We start from the raw sequence: 27,164 nt of genomic DNA, 5'->3' as shown, positions 1-27,164 counted from the left end.
GGGGGCAGGTGAAGGGAAGTTTTATTGAGAAAGCCCCCTGTTGAGGATTCCAATGCCTCTCTCCCAGGGTGCAAGCTCTCCAGCTCAAAGGGTTTTGAGGCTTTGAGTTTTCCCCTTGCTCTTCCCTCTGCCTGGAATGCTGTTCCCCAGATATTCTCATGGCTCACTGTCTTCTTTCTTTCAGATTCTAACTTGAAAGCTTATTAATCAGACCCTCGAGGCCACCCCTCCTCCATGATCTAATGCCTTACCCTTCTTTATATTTCTTTTTAACAGATGTCAAGACTTACAGTTTGTTTATTTATTAATTTATTTATGTTTACTGTCTCTCTGGACCTAATATCAGGTTCACAAACTCAGGCTCAGGGAGTGTGCTGCATTCACTGCTGATATCTGCATCTGGAAAGGGCCCACCACACACATATTTGTGGCTGAGTCAACTAGTCGGTGTCCTCGGGCCCTGGAGCAGGTGCAGGCTGTTGTCTGGGGCTGGTCCATAGACTGTTGCCATCTCTCCGAGGTGAGGGAATTGAGGTGTAGGCATTGAGTGAGCATTTGGAAAATTTCATAGCAATTTGGAGCAACATCTAAGCACATGGGTGAACTATAGAAAAATCTGGGTTTGTCCATCACATGGCAGGTTCCACAAGTCACAGTAGGGCCATGTATCAGTTCATGGTAGTCTGGAAGTTAAAAATAACAAACTAGGACTAGGGTGTAGCTCAGGGTTGGGGTGCTTACCCAGCATGCACAAGGCCCTGGGGTCCATCCCTACCACTTCAACAAAAACTCTAAACCCAAACGCATCCTTCCCCATAGATTGTCATCTGAAAGCTGGACTCCAGAATGTGTCATATTGCCCTGCACATAGTAGGTGCTCAAGGAATGTTTGTTAAATGAATGAATGAACTTGGAAAGTTGTGATCTCTGCCGCCACATAATTCAAAGGCAGGTGCATCCTTGGGATCTCCTTTCCCAAGAAGAGATGCTGGACCTCAGGCCAGCACCAGAGCTGAACTCCTGAGCTCAGGGAAGGACCAGGAGGTGCCTGCCTGTGGACTGAGAACTCCATTTCCACTCCCTTCAAGGGCCTTCATCACCAAGATCCTATTCAAGGGACGCATCCCTCCAAAACAGCGTTTCACTGGATCTCTCCAGGGCACACATGGCTGGAGGCAGGCCACTGTGTGACCCTGACCCACAGGCCTTGCACCTGCTCCCTGGGATGTTGAAGCCAGGTAGCCACAAAGTCCCAGATTGAAAAAAGCAGGGCTCCGACTACATGTCCCTTACCCCCCCTTTGCCAGCTTTCAACTCCAAGGGTCGCCTGCCCCCGGCATGCACTGTGCTTTATGGGAAGATAGTGGAAGCCAGGTGGCTCCTCTCCAAAGGGACCTGCCCAGCCCCAGACTCCTGTCTGGACCATGGAGGCAGCTGTCACCACACCTCTTTCCCCTGTGTCTCTGCTCAAGCACTATGGCCTGGTCTGCACTCCTGTCTCCCAGGCCATCCATGTGCCCATGGAAGGCTCTGAATCTACAAAGCCCACAGAAAGCACCCTAATGGGACTGGTCTAAGAGAACAGATGGCAGCACCAGGGTGGCTGTGGGAGAAGGGCCCCCTGGGAAGGTGCCCTGCCACCATGTGCCTGCTCCCTACCCTGGGCCTCAAAGTCCCCTCTCTTAGAGTCCAGGCACGTGACCTGCACAGACACCTTCCTGCTAGGGCTTGGGGCTGGCAGGTGGGGGCATTAGACTCACACTGTGGTCCACTCATTGAGGCCATTTGCTTCAAAGAAGCAAAGGGGATTTGGCTGAGGGGAGGGGGTTGCTCAGGTGCTGGGTAGAGCTTTGACTGTGGGTGAAGCAGGGGCCTGGCATGGTGGTCCCCACATATCCTTGCATTCCCAGGGCCTCCCAGCAGGTACTTAGGGCAGGCTGGATAGGTACAACCATCAGAAGACACTTCTATGACAGTCAGGACTTTTCCCTCCTGTCTTTCTCCCCTTTCTGGCTCCCTGGAGCAGACAGCAGGCTACTGGGTGGGCCTCCTTGTCTCAGGAGTGGTAGGGCCCTGACATTTGGTCTCCTGTGGCTTAAGATTAACCTCAGGGTGGGAGGTCTCAAGGATAGAGCTCATAGTATCCTGCAGATGTGACCAGGTGTGGGGGGAGACCTGGGGCTCCCAAGAAAGCAGGCTCCAGCCTTGCCCAGGATTCCTGACCTAATGAGGGTGCAGGGGACCTGTGACCTGGGGACTCTGGCACTACCAGAGACCTAGGGCCTGGGCACCACCTAGGGCAGGAGGAGTGACTGCAAGCATTGACTGCTATTGAAGGTCCCTGCATCTGGAGGGAAAGGGGTACAGGATCCAGACAGACAGGGGTTCGAGGACACAAGACATTTCTCGCACACCTCAGTGCTGGGCAGGGGATTCGACCTTGCTGAGCCTCTTTTCCTATTTTACAGATGAGGTAAGTGCCACTTAGGGGGGGATGTGAGGTGCCCTCGGCTGTGAAGTCCCCACCCCACCCGCTGGGGCAAGTCAATGGCCTGTCTAGTCAGCCAGCCTGATGGGCTGATCCCTGTGGCCACACTGTTCACTGAGTGTCCAGCACCTGACATCTCCCTCACCCCTCAGCCTCCAGGTTTGGAAAGTGACCTGTTGAGGAATGAGGAAAGTGACTATATTTAACCCAATGAACCCAGGCCAAAGAGACGCTCCTGGAGTGGGCCTCTCTGGCCATTGGACCTCCCCAGTGGGGCCTTCATTCCTCCAGTCCCCTCAGCTTGGAGAGAGGGTCTAGATAAGGTGGGGGGCTGAGAGCCACAGGAGGGTTCTGCACTCAGGGGGGCAAATGGGGAGGCAGGGGAAAGCAGAGCTGTCAGGCCAGTGCTGTCTTGGGTAATTGTGATAATCACAGTTAAGCCTTATTAAGGTTAGGGGGATGCTAAGTGTCCCAAAGGGGGAGCTGAGCCCCTGGCAAACCCTTGTTAAGCATGGTCAATTCTCTGCATGGTGGCCCAGGCTCTGACCACCCTGTGCCCTGCAGGTCCTAGGTCTCTGAAGTGCAAGACAAGAGCTGACGTCCTCCTGAAGCCCCAGTCTCTCCAGATGGCGAGGTGGAGCCCGCCACAGGCCACAGGAGCTGGTGGGCACATTCCAGACCCTATAAAAAGACAAACGCCCTGGCTGCCGGGGGCTTAGGCTCCAGCCTTGCGGAGGACGCTCAGCAGCAACCTGAAGCCCAGGAATGTAACAGAGGCCTGGAGGGCTCAGTGATGCCCTAGGGGCGGTGGCTGCTCTGGAGCTTGGGAGGGGCTGACTGGGCAGCAATCCTGAGCCCACCCACCCACACAGGCAGCAGGCAACGCCCAATTGATGGCATTAAAAAAATTTTTCCAGAACCTGGAAAAAAGGCAAGAGAAGGGCACCAGATCCTCTGTGATGTCGTACTGGAACAATTTATAATGGGCCTGGCCAAGGATTATTTAAATAAGGCAGGGTTTCTCAACCTCAGCCCTAATTGACATATAATTCTGTGATGGGGGAAGGGTTTGTCCTGTGCATTGCAGGATGTTTGGCAGAGTCCCTGGCTTTGACTAGACGCTAGAAGTGCACAGCCCTACCCCCTGTGTGATCTCAGACTTTGCAAAAGTCCCTCGGTGGGCAGATCCCCTCCTGCCCCCTCCCACAACGCCACTGACCTGGGGGTATATCCCCCCATAGAAAGTCACTCCGTGGTGACAGTTTCATTGCCCTGTAGGGCATTAACCAGCTGCTGGTCTAACCTGGCTACCGGGTTCCACTTTCTCCACTATCATAAAACTTCTGCTCCTCTAGTTCTCTGTAAACCGGCTTTACTCTCCTGCTCATTCTCTGATGAGTCAAATTTATCTTTGACACACGCTCCTTCTATATTTTAGTCAGAGTTACATTTTCACTTTTTGAAATTCATCCTTTGATGTAGGATTGCTTTAAGGATGGAAGAAGATAAGAGACCCCAAACAATCCATTTCCAGTGTTGTCTCAGTAGCCAGTAGCCCTCATAGTTGCTATTGCTTGGTCATACAGGTCCCCTCAGGTTGGCCAAGGCTGGAATGGTGACCCTCCCAACAGTCTCCTTTAATTCAATCAGGGGCCCTCAGGGGTGCACAACCTCTTCAGACCTTGGGGTTCAGACAGGGGCTTTGGAGAGTTGGGACTGGGCCTGTGGGCAGGTTCTGGGCTTCCAGCTGCATGTGGACGCATCACTTCCCTTCCTGTTGGCCACTCCCTGTGTCCATTCCATCCTTCTGCTTCTCTGACAGACAGTGTCCCCTTTGTGATTTCCTCCCCCAGCCTCCAATCTCCTGGGAGAATTCTAGGAGGGACTGTGCTAGCCACAGCACCCCACCACCACCCCAGGCCCAAGGCAGGCTTCCCTCCTGGGCAAGTACAAGCAAGGCCGAGAGGCTGAGGCTGGTCACTGAGTGTCCATTCCAGCCCTGGGCAGGCAGCAACTCCAACCAGGAGAAAACCCGGTTGCCTTGAGTGGTGAGGACTATGCTAGGCCCCAGGGAAGCACAGAGGGTCTTCCTCCTCTCTCCTCTTCCGATGTCCAGAAAGGTACACCAAGAGACCCACCCAGAAAGCCAGCAGCACAGTGTGCAGCATGTGCAGTGACTTCACCGCCCCGAGCCTCCGTTTACTCATCTCTACAAATGAGAAGAATACCAGACCTTCCTCACGGACAGTAAGCATGATAAGCATTTGAACAAGGCCTGCTATGATGCCAGCCCTCGACCAATCCCGGATGTTGCTGTTCACGAGGATGATGGGGACTTACTGCAGAGTGGGAGGAGGGACTAGGGAAGCTGTTCAGATAAACTGGATGTTTTGGAGAAGATGAAGGATTAAAGAGAAAACAGGGACAGGTGGTGGGTGGGGTGAGGAGGACTTTTTATTTTATTTTAAATAATCCTCTGGTGTAGCTGTTGGGGGGTTATACCCTTTGAATCCAGGACAATCTGGGGATCTCAGTGACCAGGGGCTTTCTGGATGGAAAGGCACTGAGGCTTGGCTCTGAAGCACTCTGGGACCTGCCCAATGAAGTTCCTCAGGTTGAAAGTCTTGACTCATCCAGAAACTTCTCTCAAGTGTACAGTGCTATCCAATGAAGGTACTGAGGGAATAGAGAGGTTGTATAACTTGTCCAAGATTGTGCACCTAATACATGGACCCCAGAAGCATACCTCCTAGCTTGGAAAACCATTTCCTAACCACCACACAACATTGCTTTTCCAACCTGGCTGACTTTAGACCCCAAGTCCACCCTCCCCCCAGTGTGATGTCGTTCACTTGGTCAGGATGCCAGCACCCTGATTCTCTTCTTGCTACCCTCTCATCTACCCTACTATGTATCCCAGAACTCCTTGCCCTCCCTGGGTCTCAGTTTCCTCTTCTGTTCAGGGAAGATCCAGGCCCTTCTAACTGACATAGAGCAGTCAGTCAGAGGGGTCTCCCAGCCCCAGGAAATCCAGGTCCATTGTCACCAAATGCTGGATGGAAGAAGAGCAGGAGAGGGACCTGGAGGGGATGTCCCTCCCACAGTCAAGCGTGCTAGCATCCCTGTCTCTGTTCACACACCTGAGCTTCAGGAAGACTTCCGTGCCTGCCACCACCATCCCCACCCCTTCTCACCCTGGCTGCCCTGGCATTTATCAAAGCAAGGAAACCTCTGTCATTAACTCTCCAGCCTGCAGAGCCAATTGCCCATGAGTGGACAGACACCTGCACCCCGGCAGGTCCACAGCTGAACTGGCTCTAACTGCCTTGCAAAGTGACACCACCATCTGCTCTATCATCCACCCTAAAACCCAAGTGTCACTCTCGCCTGCCCCCCAACCCCCTCCTACCCCCATCACCACCCCACATGCAGTCAGTCACCAAAGCCACTAGGGTTGCTCAATGTTGTCTGTTCATTCATCTCCACCACCTCTGGGGCCAGAGTCTCAGTGGCCTCTTTGTCCCTCTTGCTGCCTCCCCATCTTACCGTAATCCAGGCTCTATGTGGTGGCCTCACTTTCTACATCCCACCTTGACCTCTGTCTCTTGCCTCCAGCCCTTTGCCACATGGCTACCTCCACCGGGAACCCCCTTCTTGCCCCGTTCCTCTACCACACTCTCCGTCACACTCCCCAGCCTTGTCCGGGCCCTGCTGCACAACAATGCGAAGCCTCTTGTTCAAAGAGCAGGAAATCAGTGGTGATAAAGGCACTAAAACATAAAACTCTTCTCTTTCACAGTCTGTACCTCTCATGCTTTTTAGTTGCGGAAATGTTGTGTGGAGCCAGCGTAGACTGTCACAGTTAACGGCTTCCAGGACCCCCCATGTCACCCTCATATCCTGTGCCCTGGATACAGGTGAAGTAGTGCCAGGCCTTTCCCCTTAACAGGGACCTATCACCTTAACCCATACTGAACAGGTGATATATCTAAGGGTATCCCAGCATCCTCTCTGGAGACGTGAGAGTTGCTGGGTACCTGAATGGCAGATGGCTCAGCTTGGCAGAACTGCCCACCGAATGGGCTATGGCACAGTCAACCCAGGATAGACTGTTAAGTCCGTGGCTGCAACTTAGAACAAAGCAGCCCGCGTGGGAAAGGAACATCAATCAGGCGCCCCAGAAAGGCCTGTCAATCAGCAGGATCTCCTGACAAATGCCTGTCGGTCAGCAAGACCCCCTGGCCAATCCTGGAGTTCAGCCAGCTCCCCTGACCAACTCCAGAGGGACAAGGGACCCTAAAATCACCTTTTCCTGTCCCAAGCCCTTCCCTTCCTACTGTAAGCCCCATAAAAGTCCAGTCCGGTAAAGCTCCCACGAGGTTTCTCCTCAGACCCTGCTCCTGTCCACTCTGCCGGTCTGATCAAGTTCCACCTGGGAGTGATATCCCAATAAAGCCTCCTTCGGTGGCCTTTTAAAATCTGCCTCCTTTGGTTGCTACCTGCCTCACCTGATCTTACAGGGACAACCATAGTTTTACCCTTCCTTAAGATACCAAAGGACCCAGTTCCTGCACCCAGGTCTCTGGCAGGCGTCCAGGGGGCCACGGCATAAGGAAGCAAGCTGAAAGCCCATCTTTGAGGCAGGGAGGTGGCAAGACGCAGGAGCACAGTGTGAGCCAAGTCCCAAGCTCCCAGTGTGTGCTACTGTCTACAAGGACTTTACTTACAAAATGGAAATTCAAGGATAAACTTAATTAAAATTTTGATTGGATGTCTACAGAGCATTAAGCCTGAAGCCTGGGGCCCTCCACAGTTCACACGGCCACAAAGCTGGCCCCATCCTCATCCCTCAGGTCTCAGACTCTGTCCCATCCTTTGGGAAGCCTCCCCAACCCCTAGTGTCCAGTAGGCCATCAGAGTGTCCCCAAACCTCACATATTGCCCATTTCATTTTAACTATCTCTTTAATTGGTTTAATCGTAATTACTTGTTTAACTTATTTTGTTAATTAAGTTTTGAAGATAGAAACTATGTCTATTTGGTTCACAGTTATATCTCTAGTAGGTGCCCGGGATATAAGAGGTACTAAATATATATTTGTAGAGTGAATGAGAAAGTTAATGCAGAATTAGGTCTCCCCTCTTAAAAGCTATGGGTCATTTTGGATAACAGGAAAGTCCCCCACCTTTTTCAGATATCTACAGAGAGGCCAGTAGGATGAGAGAGAGGTAAAAACCTAACCTCCCTTCCTTCTGCCCTGTCCCCTCTCATGTCCCTCTTGCTGGGTGTTGTGGAAATGAAAGAATAATTTACAAGAGGAAGTGAGGAGGCCTCAGGCAGAAGCTGGCTGTGTGATCTTGAGTATCTCCTGCTGTCTCTGGGCTTCACAATGAAGGCTAATAGCCCCAGGAGCTCTGACTTGCCAAGTGACATCTGTGGCTCTGGATAGGCTTCCGGGCAGCTTTCTCTCCCGTGGACCTCACCACCCTGTTTCTATGAGCTGTACACCTAACTCATGGTGTTTCAAGATGGGAGATGACATAACCATTAGGGTGCAATTTGACATTCTCTGGGGAGAGCAGAATTTCTTGCAAAAGCAGTCAACTTCTTAAGCAGTGCACATGGAACTGAGGCCCAAAAGTATGACTTCCCAAGGGGATGGTGGACCCAGAGCCCTGCTTAATTCAGACACACAGAGAACTAAGTCTACCTTGTAGAAGGACCTGGCTGCACCAAAGACCTTCCCCGCCCACTGAGGTTGCACAGGCCCTGCCTCCTTTAATCCTGTTCTTCTTCCACCTTCAAGAGCTCGGTTTTTTCTACTCACAGAAAGCACATATTTAGAATCCCAGCCTCTCCCCAACTCAAGATAGGTTCCCATGGAAACCAGCAGGAGGAGAGGCAGAGAGAAACTGAGGATGCAGGCTAATGGGCCCCTCCCTCCTGTCCCCTACAGTTTCGGTGCAGGGAAACACCAGGTTGAGATGGCAGCTTCCTGGGACCCAGGGCCCCACCCTTGTGAGGTGAGGCTTTATCACTTTACCACCTCCAGCCCCTGAGGGTTTCTCTAGAAGTCCTCCTGCTGTCTCCACCTTGGCAACACAGCCCCTATAGGAGCAGAGCCCAAAGTCAGAAATCTGGGTTGAGGCCCTGCCTCAAGGCTTGGATGGGGGTGACTCTGGACAAGGTACCTAAATGTTCTTAGGCTAGTTTTCTTGTCTTTTTTTTTTAAATTTATTTTTAAAAATATTTATTTATTTATTTTAGTCATAGTTGGATACAATAGCTTCATTTATTTATTTATTTTTATGTAGTGCTGAGGATTGAACCCAGGGCCTCGCATGTGCTAGGTGAGGGCTCTCTACCACTGAGCCACAACCCCAGCCCATAGTTTTCTTGTCTTTTAAACAAGCCTAATAATGTTACTTACTCCACAATAGTAATTATGAATATTTTAAAAATGCAATAATATAAACTACTTAGCACAGAGTCAGGCAGCTGATAAACACTTAAAGAATGTGAGCCATCTTTATTATTAGCTGACTTTTGGGTAAGAAAGTGCGACAACTTAGAGATAAACCTCAGCGTTCACAGGCAGAAAGCAGAGTAAGGTGGGAGGAGGTAGGATGGCCTGATTCTGGAAAATTCCATCCAGCTCTGGAATTGGACAGTTCATTGTATCATTGGGAGGGGTGGAGAAACAGTGGTATTATAGAACTCTAAAGCATGCTCTTTCTTCAAATTCTTAGGTCTAACACTCCCATTAGGCAAGCTCATGGAAGCAAATTCCTTCTGGATTATATCCAGGGAAGGGAAATTACATCCAACCTCCATGGCTCACTGGCTGACCTCACAGAGGCTCAGTTTCCACCTCTGTCAAATGGGTGTCAATCTCGGTGTGGTTGTTGTGAGGCTGTCATGAGTGTTCTCTGGGCATAGTGAGGCCCTGTTCAGTGCAGGCTGATGATGTCACAGAATCTGGGATGAGCAGTTTACCCTGCTGCCCTGCAGGGGGTGGGGAAGGCCAAGTGCATCCGCAGGATGTTGAACCACTGGTGTCTCCCACCAGGACAGAGTCCTCCAGTGGGGTGTACCCTGCCTGGGACTGCAGTCTGCGGGAAAGGGGACAGAGGGCCATCTTACCAGGCCGAGGTTCAGAGTATTGTTGTCATCTTCAGGCATGGGCAGGTACACAGCCAGGGCCACACAGTTGGCAAAGATGGTGAGCAAGATGATGGTCTCGAAGGGTCTGGTGCCCGGGTTAAGGAGCGCCTGAACTGGGGTTATAATGCCAGGGGGATGGACAGGCTCCTGGGGACCCTTCCCCACTCTCCTGTGGGGTTCCCCGGATCCTCTCATCAGGAACAGGTAAGTTCCACTTAGACTCTCAGGGACGCAAGAGCTGGCACCCAGCTGAGGGTCACTGAGCTTTAAGGGCTAAAGAGTCTTCTGGTTGTTCCACCCTCAGTGCCTACCCCTCGCCCCAAAGAGCTGTGGCTTCTGAGATTTTTGTCCTGACAACCGGTGGGGGCTCATCCAGAGAAATGGCAAGAGAGGCTGGGGCTGCTCTAGGTTCAGACAAAGTCCCCCACAGAACAGGGGCTGGAAAGAGGGAAGACAGAGACATGCAAACCAGGGTGCACATGCTTCACCCGCCAATAACCACCCCACTCTCCAGGCCATTTGCAGAGGTCTACCTGGGCCCCTGCCTATCTTGACTTTCACACCTTAGGAAGCAAGCGTGTGGGAGGAGTTAGGGAAAGAGGGGCAGTGTGGGCCATTGGTGTGTGGTTCCCACCTCTCTAGGTGGGACACAGGGCAGAGGCCTGCAAAAGGAGAAGGCTCAGAGGAAGAAGGTTGGAGAAAAGGAGGCAGATGCCCAGTAGTCTGCTCCGACAGCCGACAGGCAGGGAGGGAGAGGCCAGGGTTGACGTGGCTGGGCAACTGTAGCTGTGGGGAGCAGGGCTGACCCCCACTCTAAATATCTACTTGGCCCCATGTCCCTCTTGCCCTTCCAGTTGTCCCTCAAGCTCCTATCTTCAAGGAACAGCTGGTGGGAGCCCACACTTCCAGAGCCCTTCAGAATATTTCAAATTCTCCTGACCCTCTCCCTAGGAATCCACTTGACCCAGGCCCCCTCCTCTCTGCAGCTTCTTCCTCCTTCCCCAAATAGTCCAGATATTTTCAGCATTCTTCTTCCCAGAGCTCATGTAAGCAGAAAGGGACTCGAAATCCCTGTCCCTGGGGTGGTATGTCTAAGCCGAAGCAGCCAGGCTTGGAGCACCAAGAGCAGGCCTCTCTTCAAACCCATTTCTCCCCCCCGCTTCATCCCCAGCTGGGACTGGGCCCCAGAAGAAGCCTTCCCACAACCACTCCTGATCTTCTCTTTCCCCCTCTCGTGGAGGGTGAGGCTTTTCTCAAGGGGGCTACTGTAGCTCCCCCTCACCATCTTAGTCCACCATGAGACAATGATTTCAAAATCTGAGTAGGGTCTCAAGATATGGATTTGGGCATAGCTGGCACAGTCCCTATGAAACAGGCACTTCCCCGGGTCGCCAATAGCCTCTCTGGCTGTCATCTAGGACCTGAGTGGGAAGCCCTCCCACTCCTGCCTTCTTCTCCAGTGTGGTGGAGACCTTCCTTCCCAAGGGTGTCTCAGGTTGTTCTGAGGCAGTTTACCCCATTTCAAGTCCCCAATCACTCTAACCCTCAAAGTTTGAGCTCTGTGACCACCACACACTCCTCCCCCACATCATGCACCCTCTCCCTACTTCTCGAGGCCTTGAAGGATACTTCCATTCCACAATGCTGATACAGGCCTTCCTCAGGGGGTTCTGGAGGGTCAGGCAGAACAAGGCCCGGGGTGGCCTGGGCAGAATCTCAGGAACAGGCTTCTTGGGCTGCTTCTTCTTCGGCCCCTCATCCTGGGGTGAAGAGGGCTCCATGGCTTCCCTGGCAAACTTGCTGTCCCTGCTCCCCCACCCCACTGCCCTCTCTTCCCTGCTTCCTTGTGTCCCCAATGCCCCCCGCCTTGGGGACTGGGCCTGGCTGAGCCTGTCCTGCTGAGCCAGCCAAGCAGGGGCGGGAGTGAGGGTGGAGGATTTCTCTCCCTGCTCCCAGCGAGTAAAATTAGCCTCCACTCAGCTCCCTGCTGCCTGGCCTGAGAACCTGAGGCCAGGCAGCTGTCATTCCTTCGAGACCAGCCAGTGACATCCCAGATTGTCTCTCAGGAGGGTAGGATGGTGAAGGGAGGAATTTATACACAGATCTGAGATGGGGCAGGCCCAGTGGGAGGCAGGATGGAAGGTTTCAAGGCTGGACCAATAGAGTTTAGGAAGGGGTAGCCTGGGGCATGGAGTGTCACCCTTCAGAATGGCCTGTCATACCAAAATTAGGATTCCCCACCCCAACCCTAGGACTTCCCCACCCCAGTCCCAGGACACTGTCCTGAGAAAATGGTAGGCAGCCGAGCTCGGTGATCCTCCCCAGTATTCCACTCCCATCGCAGGACCTGCAGGGATCAGGCCAAGACCCCTCCCACCCACCTTCAACACCACCAGGCCTGCCTCTTGTCAGGGAAACATTGAACCCCTCCTCACTGGGCTGGACGTCTCCCAGGACGACCTCGAATGGGCACACCTCTGGTATGGCACCCGCACACTGTGTAGTAACCCTGGCTTTTTACCTTTCTTCCCCACTCTCTCCCACCCCTACCTGTACCAGGGTGTTTCTCTCTGGGACTCTGGCCCCTCCTGTGCACAGTCTCCTGGCATATACTAAGATCTCTGGAAAAAGTTTATGGACTGTGAGAGCTAGCAGAAAACTCAGCCCTCCATGGCAGTAAGGCCTTTGGGCTGGGTGGGCCAGTGAGAAAGGGGCATGGGGTGGGGATGGGGGTGGGACTAGACAATGATCCAGGAATCACAAAACTCAACAATGCATTTAATTAGCCTTTTGGTGCAAACACAGTGCTAATGGACCCCAGAGGTTTATAAGTCTTAGGGGGGAAATGCAGTTCTCATTCAACCTGGGGAAAACCTGAGAAGGCTACACTGAGGATTTGGGGAGGCGGGGTGATGGCCCTCCATCAAGGAAGCCAGAGAGCGCCACCCGTGGTGCACACACATCCCATCCTTCCAAGTCTGGCTGTTCCATCGAGGCTGAGTGCAAAAGCAGTCTGGCCTCCCACCCCTCCCTCTGGGTTCCTCTCCCAAGTGATAACCGGTAGTTAGTATCTGAGGCCATCTTGCGGAGGGTCGGGGCATGGCGCATTCAAATCGGCTCGCTTCCAGCGCACTCTCAGAGACAAGGCTGCGCTGCGGTATGGACGACAGAGCGACAAGCTGGCCCCAACTAACTTTCCCAAATGCGGGCCGAGGCAGAGAGAGGGGAGGCAGGTCCGAGGATGACGGCACCGCGGGTGACCCAGCAGCGCGCACGATGCTCCCCAGAATGGGACGGTGCCTGTGGAGGAGCAGCCACTGTCCGATCAATGGCTGGATTCCTCCGACTCGAGAAAGGGCGAGGAGGAGAAGCAGGAGGACTCGGTCGACTCGGGCACCAGGGAGTGGGGCACCCGGGCCCCGCAGTCGCCGGGGCAGTCCGGCTGGAGAGCAGCTGGCCCGATGCCCGGGAGGCTGCGCGCGGAGGCTGGGGCCGCCCCGTCGGGGGCCGCGCTCAGCAGCTCCTGCAAGTACTTGATGTAGCGGATGGCGGCGCGCAGCGTCTCCACCTTGCTGAGCCGCTTCTCGGCCAGCGCACCCGGGAGGTGGCCGCGGAGGCGCGCGTAGCCTTCGTTGACGCACTTGACGCGCTGCCGCTCGCGCTCGTTGCGCTTCTGGATGAAGGCGGGCTCGAAGGGGTAGTCATAGACCCCAAAGGCTCCGGGGAAGGACATGTAGGGGAACACCCCCGCGTAGGCGTCGTAGTAAGGTGGCTCCGCATGGCCTGGGTACAGCAGGAAGGGTACGTTACCCAAGGACTCGGCGGGGGGCAGCGGCGCCTGCCTGGGAGGGGGCACAACACCCAGTTGCATGCAGCTGGGGGGCCCCATGGGCCTCCGGTCCACCAGGGCCCGGCAGAAGTTATCGTTCATGGTGCTGCGTGGAGCAGGACCCAGAGTGATACCCTCACCGAATGGCCCCTATGTGGGGTCTGCAAGGTCCTGACACGGTAGACAAGTCACATCAGCAGCAGGAGCTCTGGAGCACCAGGACTTACTAGGTCCTCTTTTTGCCTCCAGGTGGCTTCCGGGGACTCCCTAACGCCATCCATTGCTTGGGACAAGTGTGGCCACTCCCAGAGGCTCAGAGGATACCCTTTCCCATCCAGCTTATGGTGCTGTGGATCTCGGAGGGCCCTGGCCCTTCTCCCCTGCACCCATGGGTAGGGCAGCTGAGCTGCCTGCTCTGCCTCCTTCTGCAGTCCAGAATGGGCACCTTCCACTGGCCCTAGCTCCAAGCCTCCATGCCAGGGGTCCCCTAGTGCTTGGTTCTTATTTTTCTTGGACTCAGGAATCCCCAGACTGTTTAGGAGCCCGAACTGTCAGAAGGCACCGGCTCAGCAGAAGGGTCCTGGGGAACGTTTCTAAAAAGGAGAAGAGTGAAAATATCAGTTAGGAAAAGTCTGCATTAGGGACTTCTTTGTGACACGCTCATCTTCAGAAGGGATTGTAGCATCATGCAGGGAAGCCACAGAGGCTTTTGCAGAGGTGGAAATCTGGGTTAAAAATCTTGTGTTTGCCCCTTAATAGTTGGGTCATGGTTTCCATATGTGGAGACATTAAAAATATCCTTCACAGAAGATTAGTAAGAAATGAGAATCAAATGAGAAAATATATATATCCTAAAATCCCTCCTACAGTGTATGACTGATAAAAATACCCAGCGACCACTTTTCAGACTGTTTGCCAAGATCAAATATAACAATGCCCCATAATGTTATTTCCTTTGAAGATGGGGATCAAATTTATTATTTCCTGGGCCTTACATTTAAAAGTGGCTCAGAAACTGCCTATTGAATTAGCAGTAGGAGCCCAGAAGCAATCACAAGTTACCCACAGGATATCACTCTTTGTTGAAGGAAGTACATCTTTCATTACAAGAAACTCAGGTGTCATTGGCACTTTTGAAGCCCTCTGTCCAACAGAGACACAACCACTAATCCCTTTCTGTGTCCACTTGGGGCCAGGATATGCCGTCTCCCTCTATCCTGGGTTTCTCCTTCATGGCACTTTACAGAGGTGCCTATTCTTTCACCTCTGTATGCCCAGAGCCGTGCCCAGAGCCTAGCCCAGCGGATGGCAATGTAATACGTGCTGCACAAACCTATGGAATACCCGAGAGGGGATTAGGCAGAAAGCTGGGCTCATCAGGGTGGGACTTAATTACATGTAGCCTTTCCAAGGTTTTATAAAGCTGTTATTTCAGAAATAATTGGTCTGTGTTGGGTTTAAGTGCCACCAAGCCCATCACCTGTGGTTATCAGAGCCAAGGAAGTGTCATTTTTTTTTCTAGAAGTCTCTGATCCTGTTGTCCTTTCCTGTGTGTGTCTACAGAGTCCTTAACTGCCGTCTAAGCACTAATCACATCATCTTGTCTTTACGGAAATTCTCGGGTTTACTGAATGAGTGAGCGAGTGGGTGCTGCATCTCTCACAGAGTGTCATGAGGCTTTGGACAGTGGACACGGCTTCTCCATGAGACAGAGGGACCAGCTCTCTCCCCGCTGGGGAGGCAAACTCAGTTTCTCAAGAGTCTTCTGCACCTTATTGCCTTGTTCTTTTGCAGGCCCAAGTCTAGGATTGTCCTCCATGGTGAACAAGAACCCCTGCCCCAACTCCCACAACCCCCAGAATAAACAAGGACTCAAAGCATCCTGGGGCTTGGTGTGGCTGTCCACCCCTGCAATCCCAGGGACTCAGGAGGCTGAGGCAGGAAGACTGAAAGTTCAAGGCCAGCCTTGCCAACTTAGTAACATGCTTTCTCAAAATAAAAAATAAAAAAGGGCTGGCGATATAGCTCAGTGGTAAACACCCCTGGGTTCAATCCCTAGTATGGAAAAAAAAAAAAAACCCTTCAAAAAACAAAAACAACCATCATGGAAACTCACATTTGCACTTGTTTTTATGTTTCTTTTTGCACTTGCTTTTAAGTGGAAGCAAATGCATGAGACATCAAGACAATTTAGTCTATCCCTCCCCCTCTCCCCATCGTTTTAGAGACAGTTCTAGAAAATTTCTCTCAAACTGATTCTTGGCTCCACCAGAACAGTCTCCTGATACACTGCTCATTCCTGACTCACTTCTTGGCTGATGTCTCCTTGGGTTTTGGAGGCCTCTGTCCACGTTTCTGCTTTGCTCAATCTTGCCATCCAAAGGGGAGGTGCAGACCCATTCCCACCCTGAGAGCCTGGCTTTCCAGCTCTTGACGTGGGTTTTCAAAGTTGTGTGTTCTGAGACGTCACCCAGTGTGAGCACCAGGGTGGGTAGGGGCTAGGCTTTCACTTTATAGATAATCCTCTCTGTCCCTCAGTGCTGGGCACATAAAGGGTGCTCAAATTATTGGCTAGAAGTGCTCTTCTGTAACAACTTGTGTCCCATACTGTACTCCCTCCCACGATCCCCATCTCTTTATAGTTGATGTCATTATCAAAGTTTTATCTGATACAGGTTGGAAATTTATCTTAATGATTATTAATAAATTCAACTTAATTTTTGCTCAGGTTGAATCAATATTCATAACATTCATTTAAAATAACTTAGCTTACATATTCTTTATATTTTTTTCCCTAAAACTATACAGAAAAATGATTCAGGCAAGAAACCTCACAGCAGGACTATTTCTTAGCCTGTTCTGTCTTTACTGTTAGAAAGAGAAGCACAGGTAGGACACACCTGTGAGTGAATTTTTTTATTCTCTAACATAAATCCTCTGTCCCAAAGCAGAAACTGAGCCACATGGTGTAGACCATTACCATGAAGGGGCATGATATTCATTCATTAAAGACTTACTGAGGAACTTCTAAATGCAGGGATGGCTACAGGTATTGGGATAGATTGTAGTAAAATAATGATAATTACTGTAATTGTTACTTATGACACTGTGCTAAGGGATGCATGCGAATCATATTTGAATTCTCACGGCGTTCTTCTGAAGTAGTTGTTAACATTATTCACTTTTATAGGTGAGAAAACTGAATGCCTAGTTATCTTGAACTAGTAAATGCTAATTGACTCTATCCAGCTTCTCTTCTCCTTCTCCTGGTATTTCTCCTACTGCCTCTCATCTGATCGAAGGATCAGAAAGGCTTGCACTGACCTAAAGAAAGGATGTTATTAAATTATGATTTATGTTGGAGGGGTGTTTGCTGCAGATTAAAATTATATTGTTATGTTTTCTCTGTTCTGAAGAGAGGTACTGAAGGACACCTTGGTCATCCTTGGGAAGGCAATATGCCTTCAAAGATGTTCTTCAATGTTGCCCATGGATTTCTGTTGCTGGAAAGATGACTGAGGCTAGCACCTGGAGCTTAGCCCTGGGAGCCTAATGAGGAGGTCCCTTGCCTGAGCTTAGAAAACCCAAGGAGGAGCTGTAAGAGGCAACTTTCCCATGGACTGCTTCCTACACTGGGCAGAACCAGCCGTCAACAGCGCCACAGTGTGGTGGCAAGGAAAAATGCAAGTAGCGAATGGGAGAATATTGCAGGAAGTCCCTGTTACTGCTCCCCTTAGGGGTTGAATCTCCTTCCAGGTCTTTTGGAAAAATCAGAACAAGGAAGAACCCTCAAGAACCCTCATGTTTGCCAAGATGTACTAATTTTCTTCTTGAGTTTTTGAAGCAATTCACAACACTTAAACTTTCATTATATTCAACAAAATTTGCATAAATGTATTTTGTTATTGATTTTGAATAAAAATTAGTGCATTGTATCAGGCAACTTCCTAGGCAAAAGGGTGGTTCTTATATTCCCTATAGCAGCTTCTCCTCCACATGTTAACTATCATAGAAAGAATATAGTTGATACAGGGAATGCAATTGACTGAATTATATTATGTGCATGTCCAAATATGCAACAATGAATCCCACTAGTATGAATAATTGTAATGCACCCATAAAACAAATTTTAAAATATATTTTTAAAAAGAATGTTATGGAGTGAACCCATGGATTACCTCAAGTAGCCATGGACTGTTACCTGCAGACAGTGCTGTCTACTCTTTCAAGGGGACTTGGGTCTCCTCTGGGATTGGGGGCACCTCCCCAGCTCCCCAGCTCTGCTCTACTCTCATCTACTTTGCCCTGGCAGCAGGAGAGCTGATGTGCTTGGCAAGGGGTACCTGAAGTTCTTCTGCAAAGCAAGCTCCAATGAAATTTCCCTTTTATGTCCATGGTGTGTGACAGTGCTGTCCCATTCAGCTAGTGGAGGGTCAGCTATCACCAGATAATGTGTAGAGAACTTTATAATCTTCAGTCCAACTTGCAACAGAGAGGGGAAGTGGTCACTGGGGGTCTCCTGGGCCTCTGTCCCAATTTTTGCTGCTTCTAATTGTGCCCCGCCAACATGGGCCCCTTCCTGTCACATGCTTCCAGAGGCCCTAACTGTGCACACCAGCCAGGAACAGATGGCACATTATTGTAACTTGCTTTGGCTGGTCATCATATCTCACCTGCTGATCCCTGTCCCAACACTCTCCCAGGTGCCCAGTGTTCACTGGGCCCCCAGTTGTCCTTTCTCCAGCCTTATATTCTTGGTGGCCAGTGGGCAGTCCTAGCGTTCTCTCTCTAGAGGTCTTTCTGACACTGTCCCCGAGCCCAGGTTGTAAACTGTAAACACAAGACCTCTCGTCTTAAATTTCATCATGGACCCACAGAGTTCAGGCTCAGTAGATATTGTTGATGGACACAGTGAGAATTGGCAGAGGCAGGGGTGAACTTTGGGCAGGCTGGGTCACTCACAGAGCAGACACCGCAGGTCTATCTTCCTTACTTTTCTGACTACTTTTTTTGCTGGGACAAGAATTAGGTGTCTGAGATCAGAAGTTGGCTGAATATATCCAGCAGAAGACTGTGGTTCCAAAGAGGTTTGAGGCTAAATGTATTTGTCATGGTTCATCTGCTTCTGCCATCACTCGGGGACACCCCTGACAGGTGCTCAGTCCACAGTGGTGCTTTTCAGCAGCAATGAAACTGCTTCCAGGACCCGCCCCCCCCCCAACACTCCCTTCTATTCCTGCTGCCAAATACTTGGTGAAGGACTCAAAATGATAACTCTGGCTTTGTGGCATCCTCTCACCCAACTTCCTGCCTCCAAGTAAGTTGGTTCCCAAAAACCTTTCCCCAAAAACCTTTCCCCCCAAACCTTTTTGCCATCAAATAATTTGGAAAAAGCTGCCTATATTCCATCCTCGGAGATCAGTGGGGCACATTAGCCTCTCAGAGGCCTTGGAAACCCTGCAGTAAAGAAACCTATTTATGTTTAACCTAGAAATTCTAGGTAGACTACAGACTTTTTATTTTTTTTTTAAATCCTAGCCATGCGTCATGGCACATACTGTAATCCCAGTAACTCAGGAGGCAGAGATAGGAGGATCACAAGTTTGCAACTTAGCAAGACCCCGTCTCAAAATAAAATATGAAAGGGTTGGCGATGTAGCTCAAAGGTAAAGCATCTCTGGGTTCTATCCCCAGTACCAAAAAATAAAATCAGAAATCCTTAAGCCTACGAACATCATAAAGAATGTACTGCAAAAGATTCTACCTTAAAATCTCCAGAATCATTTTTTTTTTTTAAAGAAATGCCACCATCTTCCTTGAGCATCTTACAGACTGAAATATTTCTTGGGTAACTTGCCACTCCCACCATATACACATTAACACCCCAAAATACAATTCAACATAAGCAGTCATTTCAGAATCTTGATGATACTGCACGGGGAGAAGTATCTACCTCCTTCGGTCATGTGAAGGAAAAGGATAGCCAGCCCCCATGACCATGAATTCATATGCATCCTTGGGGGGGCTAAAAACTGCTGGTGATTCTGGATGGACACAGGGCAGGTGTGTTCAGTGCCACTTGCTCCTTGACCTGCACCCAACAAGGCAAGTGGTATATGAGGGCCTCAGCCCATGGCCTGCACACTGCCCTCTGCGCTTGCTCTCCTGTCTCAGGGTCTGGAAACCTTTGGTTGGTCCCAAGCCACTTCTTTCACCAAGAAGAAAGAATCATGAAGAAAGAATCACAGAGCTTTGGCACAGACTGGCCAAGTCAAGCCCTCAAACATGGCGTCACTTTGGTGAGAATCTCGAGGAAGAGGAGCAGGATGGGAGAAGGCTAGTATGGAGTCGGTCGGTGCCTTCTGGGGTCTGCCACTTTGGAACTCTGCTTCCTTACCTCACGTCATCCTCACACCTGGGAGGAGGTGGGCATCCCTGATTCTGTTTACAGAAGAGGAAACTGAGGCTCAGAAAAGCTGAGAGAGCCACTCAGGATCACACGACTTGATTGCAATTTTCCAGGGTCTGTTTGTGTTGCCACGTGAGGAATTGCTTGGCTGGTAAGGGTCCTCACCTTTTATAGGAGTCGTGATTATCACAGGATCAGGGGGCCAGAGTTGGATGAGAGACTTGGTCCTTCTTAATTCTCTGTCACCTGATTTGTAATTTTGGGGAGTCACAGAAAGACATTCTGAGAGGCATCTACCCCATTACCAGGCTTCCAGCTCTGAGCCCCTCAGGATGCTTGGAGGAGGGCCTAAGAGCATCTCACTGCCCAGAGTCCCCATGACAGAAAAACCTGGTGGTAGGAGTCAGAGGGTCAGGTCACACTGCTCCCAGTGGATCCCACCCTCTGCCTGTGCGGGTGGAGGAGCCTCAGCATGGCTGCTGATTTCTGTCAGCCTCAGTGTCCTCATCTGCATATGGGGGGGTATGGTGCCTACCGCATAGGTGACTGTAAAGGTAAAGGTCATGTACGGGGACCACATGGCACCCTCCAGGAGCTGCAGCTCTTGACCATCAAGCAGGAGTGACTTTGGGAAGAGTTGCAGCTCTAAGACTCTTGGATGTGGCTGCAAAGACCCCAAGATGGTGAGGGCCTCCCAGCAACATGGCAGCTGGCCAGGACCCTGATGGCCACCTCTAGTACCTTCCCATGGTCACAGCTGTCCTGACAGAAGTCGAAAAGGAAATGTCTATATATTAATAGCCTGATTTTCCCCCTTCAAATGTTTAAATGAAAAGAGGAACTGAATTCTAATAATTCTAATAAGTTGAAGGTATTGTCTATACCCCTCCTGGCCTGTCAATCACCAAATGTCTCCTGAGCTCTGTCCAGGACCCCTGCTGTGGGCTGGGCTCTGCTGACAGCCTCAGACTTCAGCTTAGAAGAAGATAGGACAACATGGCAGTCGCTGAGACCAATACACACCTGGCACTTATGTGCCACACTAACTATTGCAGGTCTGCTAGGAAATGCTCCCCAACCCTGTGATGTCAGGACTGATGTGTCCCCAGAGCACAGAGTGGAGACCAAGACACAAAGTGGCTAAGAAACTTGCAAAAGGTCATCAGCTGGAACAGGGCAGAGCTGGCATTCAAATCCAGGCAAGTGGGCTCCTTATTAAAGACCACTTGCTGTATGCAGGGCAGAGAGAGACCAATCCACCAGAGAGGTGAGAGCAGAAGGAGTCAGGAGGAGAGAGTAAAGCCACCGAGCACTGTGTGAAGAAGGGTACTGTGCTCCTGAGTTCCGGAGCTGGCACGTGTGGCGGTACTTTGTGCCCAATATACCCATGAGTGGTTTTATGACCAAATGAGTAAGCTGGCTAAGTCACTTGTGAATTTTAAAGTTCCAGGCAAATATCAAAGGATTATCATTATTAATTTTTGTGATTGCCATTTTTAAAAGGAGCCGTCAGCCACTGGGTAAAGATGAAAGTAGAAAGTGCCAGACCGTTTCTCCAGTATCATTTCAAGCCTGCAGAAAAAAATTCATTCTTGTGTTTATCACCAGGAGACCTGCTACCTTCACCTTCAGAAACAGAGAACTACTGGCTCAGGAGTCACTGAGAACTTGAAATTTGGAGCATGCCTGGATCAGAGAACAATAGCTAACCCTCACATATAACTCCTTCCATGCCAGCCGCTATTCTAAACGATACACACGCATGTGCCTACATACACTCATTCATTCACTTGTTCTCACTACAGGGTAGGTACTACTTTATGGATAGGAGAATGGAGACCCAGAGAGATAAAGCAACTTTCTCCAGGCCGCACAGCTGATAAGTGTTGAACTTGAATTTCAAGAGAACCTGGTATATATACACTTTGGTACTAGTGTATCATCATCATCCTGTTCAGGGACAAGTTTTCCTGGGCCAGAAAGAATAAGACTGAAATTCAGGAGAAAATGTGCCCCATACATTACTCCTACTGCTCCCATCACACCCTTGTCCCTGCTGTCAGATGCATTCAAAAGAAGGAGAAAGAGGCCATGGCTTAAAAGCCAGGACAACTGGACTCTTGTCTCAAAGCCACCATAAGTGTGCTAATGTGATTCAGTGGACAAATCTTTTAAGATGCAACTGCTCCTTTCCATTCAGAAAGCAGAAATACCTCCACAGGAGGCCATCAGCCTCAATGCCCCACTGGTGTCAGGCTGGCAGGGGACATAGGAGAAGGGAAGGGAAAGGGCAGCACGGCCCTGGGCAAGGTTTGAGAGGGAGCCCAGCATCTGACCTGATTTCCCAGGGGAGCTGCTGCCTCCTGCTGTCCCGGTGCATCCTGCTTGGATCCCTGCCTGCCTGCAGCACTTCTGAATTTGCCAATGCTCATTTCAAAAAGGACAAAAAGAGAGAAAAATCACCCTGTGAATACCCTGGAGGCCCGGTCGGGATGAACTAGGTTGTTCTGTAGAAGAATCGGCTTTGCCCAGAAACGCAGGCTGGGGATTGAACCCAGGGGCACTTAACCACTGAGCCACACCCCCAGCCCTATTTTGTATATTTTATTTAGAGACAGGTCTCACCAAGTTGCTTAGTGCCCCACTAAGTTGCTGAGGCTGCCTTTGAACCTGTGATCCTCCTGCCTCAGTCTCCTGAGCTGCTGGGATTACAGGTGTGCACACGGCGCCCCGCGGTGCACCACTGCTGTCCCCTCTCTGCAGCAGCCTTCTCTGCTTTGAGCTTGGGCTCAGGGAGACGCTTCTTCCGGGAGCATGAGCCTCACCTCTCCACCCACCGAATCCCCCCACCTTTAGGAACCTGTGTGGGTCGCTTCATGCTCCCGGAGCCTCCCTGCCCGCTCCTGTGTCTATTCTTTTTCTTTTTCTCCCAAATCCTAGATCCTTTGCATGTTGGTCTCTCATTGGCCACAGCTGACTTGGGGCACTCCCGCTGTGTCCTCTGGCCTTGCCACACACTGCCGTCTAGGTCTCTCTCAAGGAGAAGGCATTCTGGAAGGGCAGGAGCTGACCTTATGCACCTCTGCATCCTGCAGGACCCAACACTGTGCCCGATACTCTGGAGGTGCCCAAGAAGCTGCCCAAAGAGCACACGTGCTTCAGTGGCCAGGCACGTGGTCCTGGGCCTGTGACACCCATCCATGCATGGTTACAGCAAAGGAGGCGCTCTCCACAAATGGAGTCTGCCTGGCCTGACATCTGCAGCAGAGCAGCTGTGCCGAGGTCAGGGACCTGAAAATACAAAACTCAGCCATGCAGACTGCTTTCTCGGGAAGGATAAAAAGCACCGGCTCAAGGGGAGGAGATTAACAGGGAAGACCCTTTGGAAGGGGAGGTCTATTAACAGGGAAGACCCTTTGGAAGGAGAGAGCCACTTACTGGGCATCACCCATATCCTAGCAATTTATTTAATCCCTTTAATTTCCCTTTCTGGTCACTTTTCAATCCCATTTTACAGATGGAGAACTAAAGCTCTGAGAGCTTAAGTGAATTCAAGGCAAGATCATATTTCTAGTAAATAGCAGGATTAAAATAATAAAATATATGGTTTTCATACTGTGTTAGGTACCAAACACTTTACCCATGGGATTCTCACAATAGAGTTATGAAGCAAAATACTGTTATTAACCCATTTAACATATGCTGGATAAGCAAATAGCCTGTGGTCATGCAGCTGTGCAGTGATGGAGCTGAGTTTTGAGCCCAGACAGTCTGCTCAGAGGCTTTACCCCTCACCACTGCCTGGCATCTCCCAAGTTCAGACTAGACCTAAGCCCTCTCCTACCTGGAACCTTCGCATTTTAGCTCCTTATCAAGAAAGCCTTCCCCAGAAGATTTCTACCCAGAAAATCCATGATGTCATCTCTGGACACTGACAGGCCAAACCCAGTGGGCTCTCCAGAGGACAAGTCCATGGAAAAATTCCTGGCTGGTGGCAATGCCCTTGGCAGCACAGCTAATCTCCCCTTCCCCCTGGGAGGTGGGCGCAGCAACCCCAGCCAGCAGGTGGCTCAGCTCTGCTTTCCTTTCCTTTGGGTAGGAAAGCCATCGGGTGACTAAGCCCTGCATAAACAGTGCTCCCAGCCTCCCTCCTCCGGCTGAGGGGCATCTCTATTTCAGGGCGGAACTCTAGGGCCTCATCCCTCAGCCACCACTTTCGCGCGTGGTTACCGGTTCCTGGGGTTCCCTCCTCCAGCACCGCTGCTCCTGGGCCTCCAGGGGGACGGCAGAAGCTCCCGTGCTGCTCCACTGTCCTGCGGGGCCTCTGGCAGCCTCTGGCCCGGCTTCCCTGTCACAGCACCAGGAGCCAGGTACACTTTACCTGATTAAGTTTCAAACGGCGACACACCCAGAGGAGGAGGGAGGAGGGGTGGGGGCGCCTCTGATCTGGGACCGGCTCCCAAGGAGGAGAGAAGGCCACTCCTGGCCTGCTGTGATTGGCTGCCCCAAGTCCAGGCAGGAGACATGTAGCTCTGGGCTGGCGCCTAGGAAGAGCAGAGATGTCGTCCTCAGGCACTGCCCAGCTGGAGGCCAGGGGGGAGGACATGTGTGGTCCAGGGATCGGGGCAGCCCAGGTACTCTCCGATGCCCTTGTGCAGCCCAAGGGCCTTGAACACAGGGTCTCTGTGGAGGGGGAGGACAACTCTGGCATTGCTTTCAGGACACCAATTTGGGGGTTGGGTGGTCACTGAACACTCCTGGGGTTGAATGGAGGACAGGAGGGCTGCTGTGGTTCTCTAGGACACAGCTCCAGGGCTGTGGGGGTCTTTGCACAGCCAGCACTAACTGGGGACTGCAGGGCACAGAGAGGCACTTTTGCAGAATTGTCCAAAGCAGGAGCAGCTGGGCCCTTGGAGAGGACCCAGGCCTTGGCCCTTGGGGGTCAGCTGAGGAAACTGGTGTCCAGAGAAGAAAGGGACTTGTCCAGGGGCAGCAGGTAGCTGGTGTAGCCTTCTGCAAAGAAGTCCCAGCTCCGTCTGGCGGGAACCGCTGGTCTCTGGAAAGCCTCATGATAGCAACTTCGAGAAAAGGGGTCCGGCCTCCACTATCCCACAGGCGCGCCCTGGGGAGTGGGTGGGGTGCCAACAGGACCCTTCTGCAGCCATGGGCAGACCCACCCTCCCCCACCCAGACACGATAAGAATGATAGACAACTATGCCTGCAGCCAGTGTCTCTCTCTCTCTCTCTCTCTCACACACACACACACACACACACACACACACACACACACTCACATATCCCATGAGATGAGTTACTGTTCCCATTTTTCAGGGGAGAAAATGGAGACAGCTTGACATCCCCAAGACCACACACAAGAAGGGTCAGGGCTGGGATTTGTTGCTGGGCAGCCCAGCTCTGTGGCCACACTCCCAGCCACCCCCCCACAGTACCTTGCTGGGCCGGGAAGGTCCAGGGAGCCTGGGTTGGGGCACCTCTGCAGCAGCACAGTCTCAAGAAACCCTCTCCTGGCCCTTTTGTCCCCATCTAACCAGCCAAGGGCCCAAAATCTAGAGAGAGCCAGTCGCCTAGAGATGTAGCCCTGAAAGTGCCTCGGGTGGCATTGTCCAGGGCCCAGGCCTGCAGTATTGACACCATGCTCCTTCCCAAACTCCTGACATCTATGGGGCCATTTGTGATCAAGGTTCACCTAGTATTTTTTTTTTACATTTCTCACTCCCCTGCCCCTTTCACTTGTCTCTAGTATCCATATTCACAAAATCATGAAGCATATATGCTTTTTCTAATACACGTTAAAATAATCACATAAATACTTGAGCGAAAAATAGTCTTCCATGTACCACTTCAAATTGCCTTGCTCATGTGAACTCTATTCTGGAAACCCTGGCTGGTTTAATGGCTGCTCAATTATCTGGAGAAGCAAGGCTCAGAGACAAGGTCCACCCTACCTGAGGACACACAGCAAGTATCAGAGCCAGCACCAGGGCCAGGGTTCCTGAGTGCCCAGCTTGGAGCCTTGACCCTTCATTCCCCATTGATACAGTAATCTGAGGAGCCCCTAAACCTCTGGAGCTCAGCACCTTCGGGGCCTGCCTCTAACCTGCTCTATGCTCAGCTCCTTGCCCTGGGAGGGAAGACCCGGGGCTGCAGGGCCTTCTGCCAGCTGAGGGGGCTCCAGGAGAGCTTACCCCTGGGAAGCTCAGAGCTGAAGCTCAACAAAGGTGGGGTGTAGCTGAGGGGCAGGGTTCTGGAGTATACGGGCCCCTGATAAAGGTGAGCAGGAGGACTCTGCTGAACTCACAGGGCCTTGACGGATGGGTGGGACACTATGCAATGACAGTGTCATCGTGCTAGTGTCATAGTGCCGTGGGCAAGATCAGCCAGCCCTGGCTGGGTGCCTCCAGTGAGGGCTGCTGAAATAGTCTTTGACACTTTAACATGTTCCTTACAACAGTCCCGTGTGCAGCTAGTTGGCATCCCCGTTTTACAGCAAGGAAGGGGGAGACGGGTAGGGTTAAACCTGACTCAGTGCTGCTGAGCTAGTAAGGAGAAGTTAGGGTTCGCACCCGGCTACTGGGCTGAGCTTGGGGTCTAGCCACCCCGCTTGCTTCCCTGAGTGGAGGCCTGGCCTTCTTGGGGAGCATCTGCCTGGCCCCCCACCTGGCAGCCATCATCTGATGAGCACTTACTCCAGGCCTGGGCCACGGTACTGACAGACAAGGGGACTGGCTCAGAGTGGCTAAGGGGCTGCCAAAGGGCTCAGCTGGGCTGGGAACTCAGGCCGATGCTGGCTTTCGGGCGCCCACACTGTCTGTTTACTCCACCTACTGACTCCCGAAGCCTGTAGGAGGTGCTGTGCTGCCAAAAGCAACTGTCACAGCAGTCACCAAGCCTGGGCTGGGGCTCCCTCTCCCAGGCCTTCAGCTACTTCTTGCAACTCTGCTCTCCCCGGGCCCTGCCACACCAGGCAGGGATGGAAGCAGGGAGCTGGGGAGAAGCCTGGGCCAGCTCTGGCTCAGACCTAAACGAAAGCCTCAGAGGGCAGCACAGGACCAGTGGCCTGCCTGGACCAAAGACCCAGCACCCACCTAGTAAGCATGTAATTGTAGGGACATCTAATTGCCCCTCTTCTGAGGGCTTGCGGTAACTCCTTCCGACTGGTTCTGGACCAAAGCCAAAGAGGCAGGCAGATCATGGCCTTGAGGCCTGTTAGTCTTCAATAAAACACCAGTGCCTTAGGAGTTAGGGGCCCCAG

The 27,164-nt window shown here is 51.6% G+C and overlaps 2 protein-coding genes across 2 annotated transcripts in view; both read right to left on the bottom strand.

The window, feature by feature from the left end:
* Cacna1s (calcium voltage-gated channel subunit alpha1 S) overlaps nucleotides 1-11,433 on the bottom strand; it is a 62,963-nt gene extending 51,530 nt beyond the window's left edge. The window contains exons 1-2 of the mRNA XM_027945604.3: nucleotides 11,282-11,433; nucleotides 9,632-9,737 (exon numbers count right to left, since the gene is read on the bottom strand). Of these exons, the coding sequence (XP_027801405.2) occupies nucleotides 9,632-9,737; nucleotides 11,282-11,433 (258 nt within the window). The remainder of the gene's footprint in view (nucleotides 1-9,631; nucleotides 9,738-11,281) is intronic.
* A 1,544-nt stretch (nucleotides 11,434-12,977) lies between these two features.
* Ascl5 (achaete-scute family bHLH transcription factor 5) lies at nucleotides 12,978-13,583 on the bottom strand. Its single transcript, XM_027945557.2, has one exon. The coding sequence runs from the start codon at nucleotides 13,581-13,583 to the stop codon at nucleotides 12,978-12,980; it is 606 nt and encodes a 201-aa protein (XP_027801358.1).
* Nucleotides 13,584-27,164: the final 13,581 nt, after the last annotated feature.

Source organism: Marmota flaviventris, chromosome 12 (genome assembly GCF_047511675.1).
Source record: "Marmota flaviventris isolate mMarFla1 chromosome 12, mMarFla1.hap1, whole genome shotgun sequence".
NCBI classification, from domain to species: Eukaryota; Metazoa; Chordata; class Mammalia; order Rodentia; family Sciuridae; genus Marmota; species Marmota flaviventris.
Note: the sequence above shows the minus strand (reverse complement) of the source record. Positions and strands in the feature narration are given on the sequence as shown.

Excerpts from the sequence above, each read along its gene's own strand:
- Ascl5 (XM_027945557.2), bottom strand. The coding sequence starts at position 13,583 with ATGAACGATAACTTCTGCCGGGCCCTGGTGGACCGGAGGCCCATGGGG.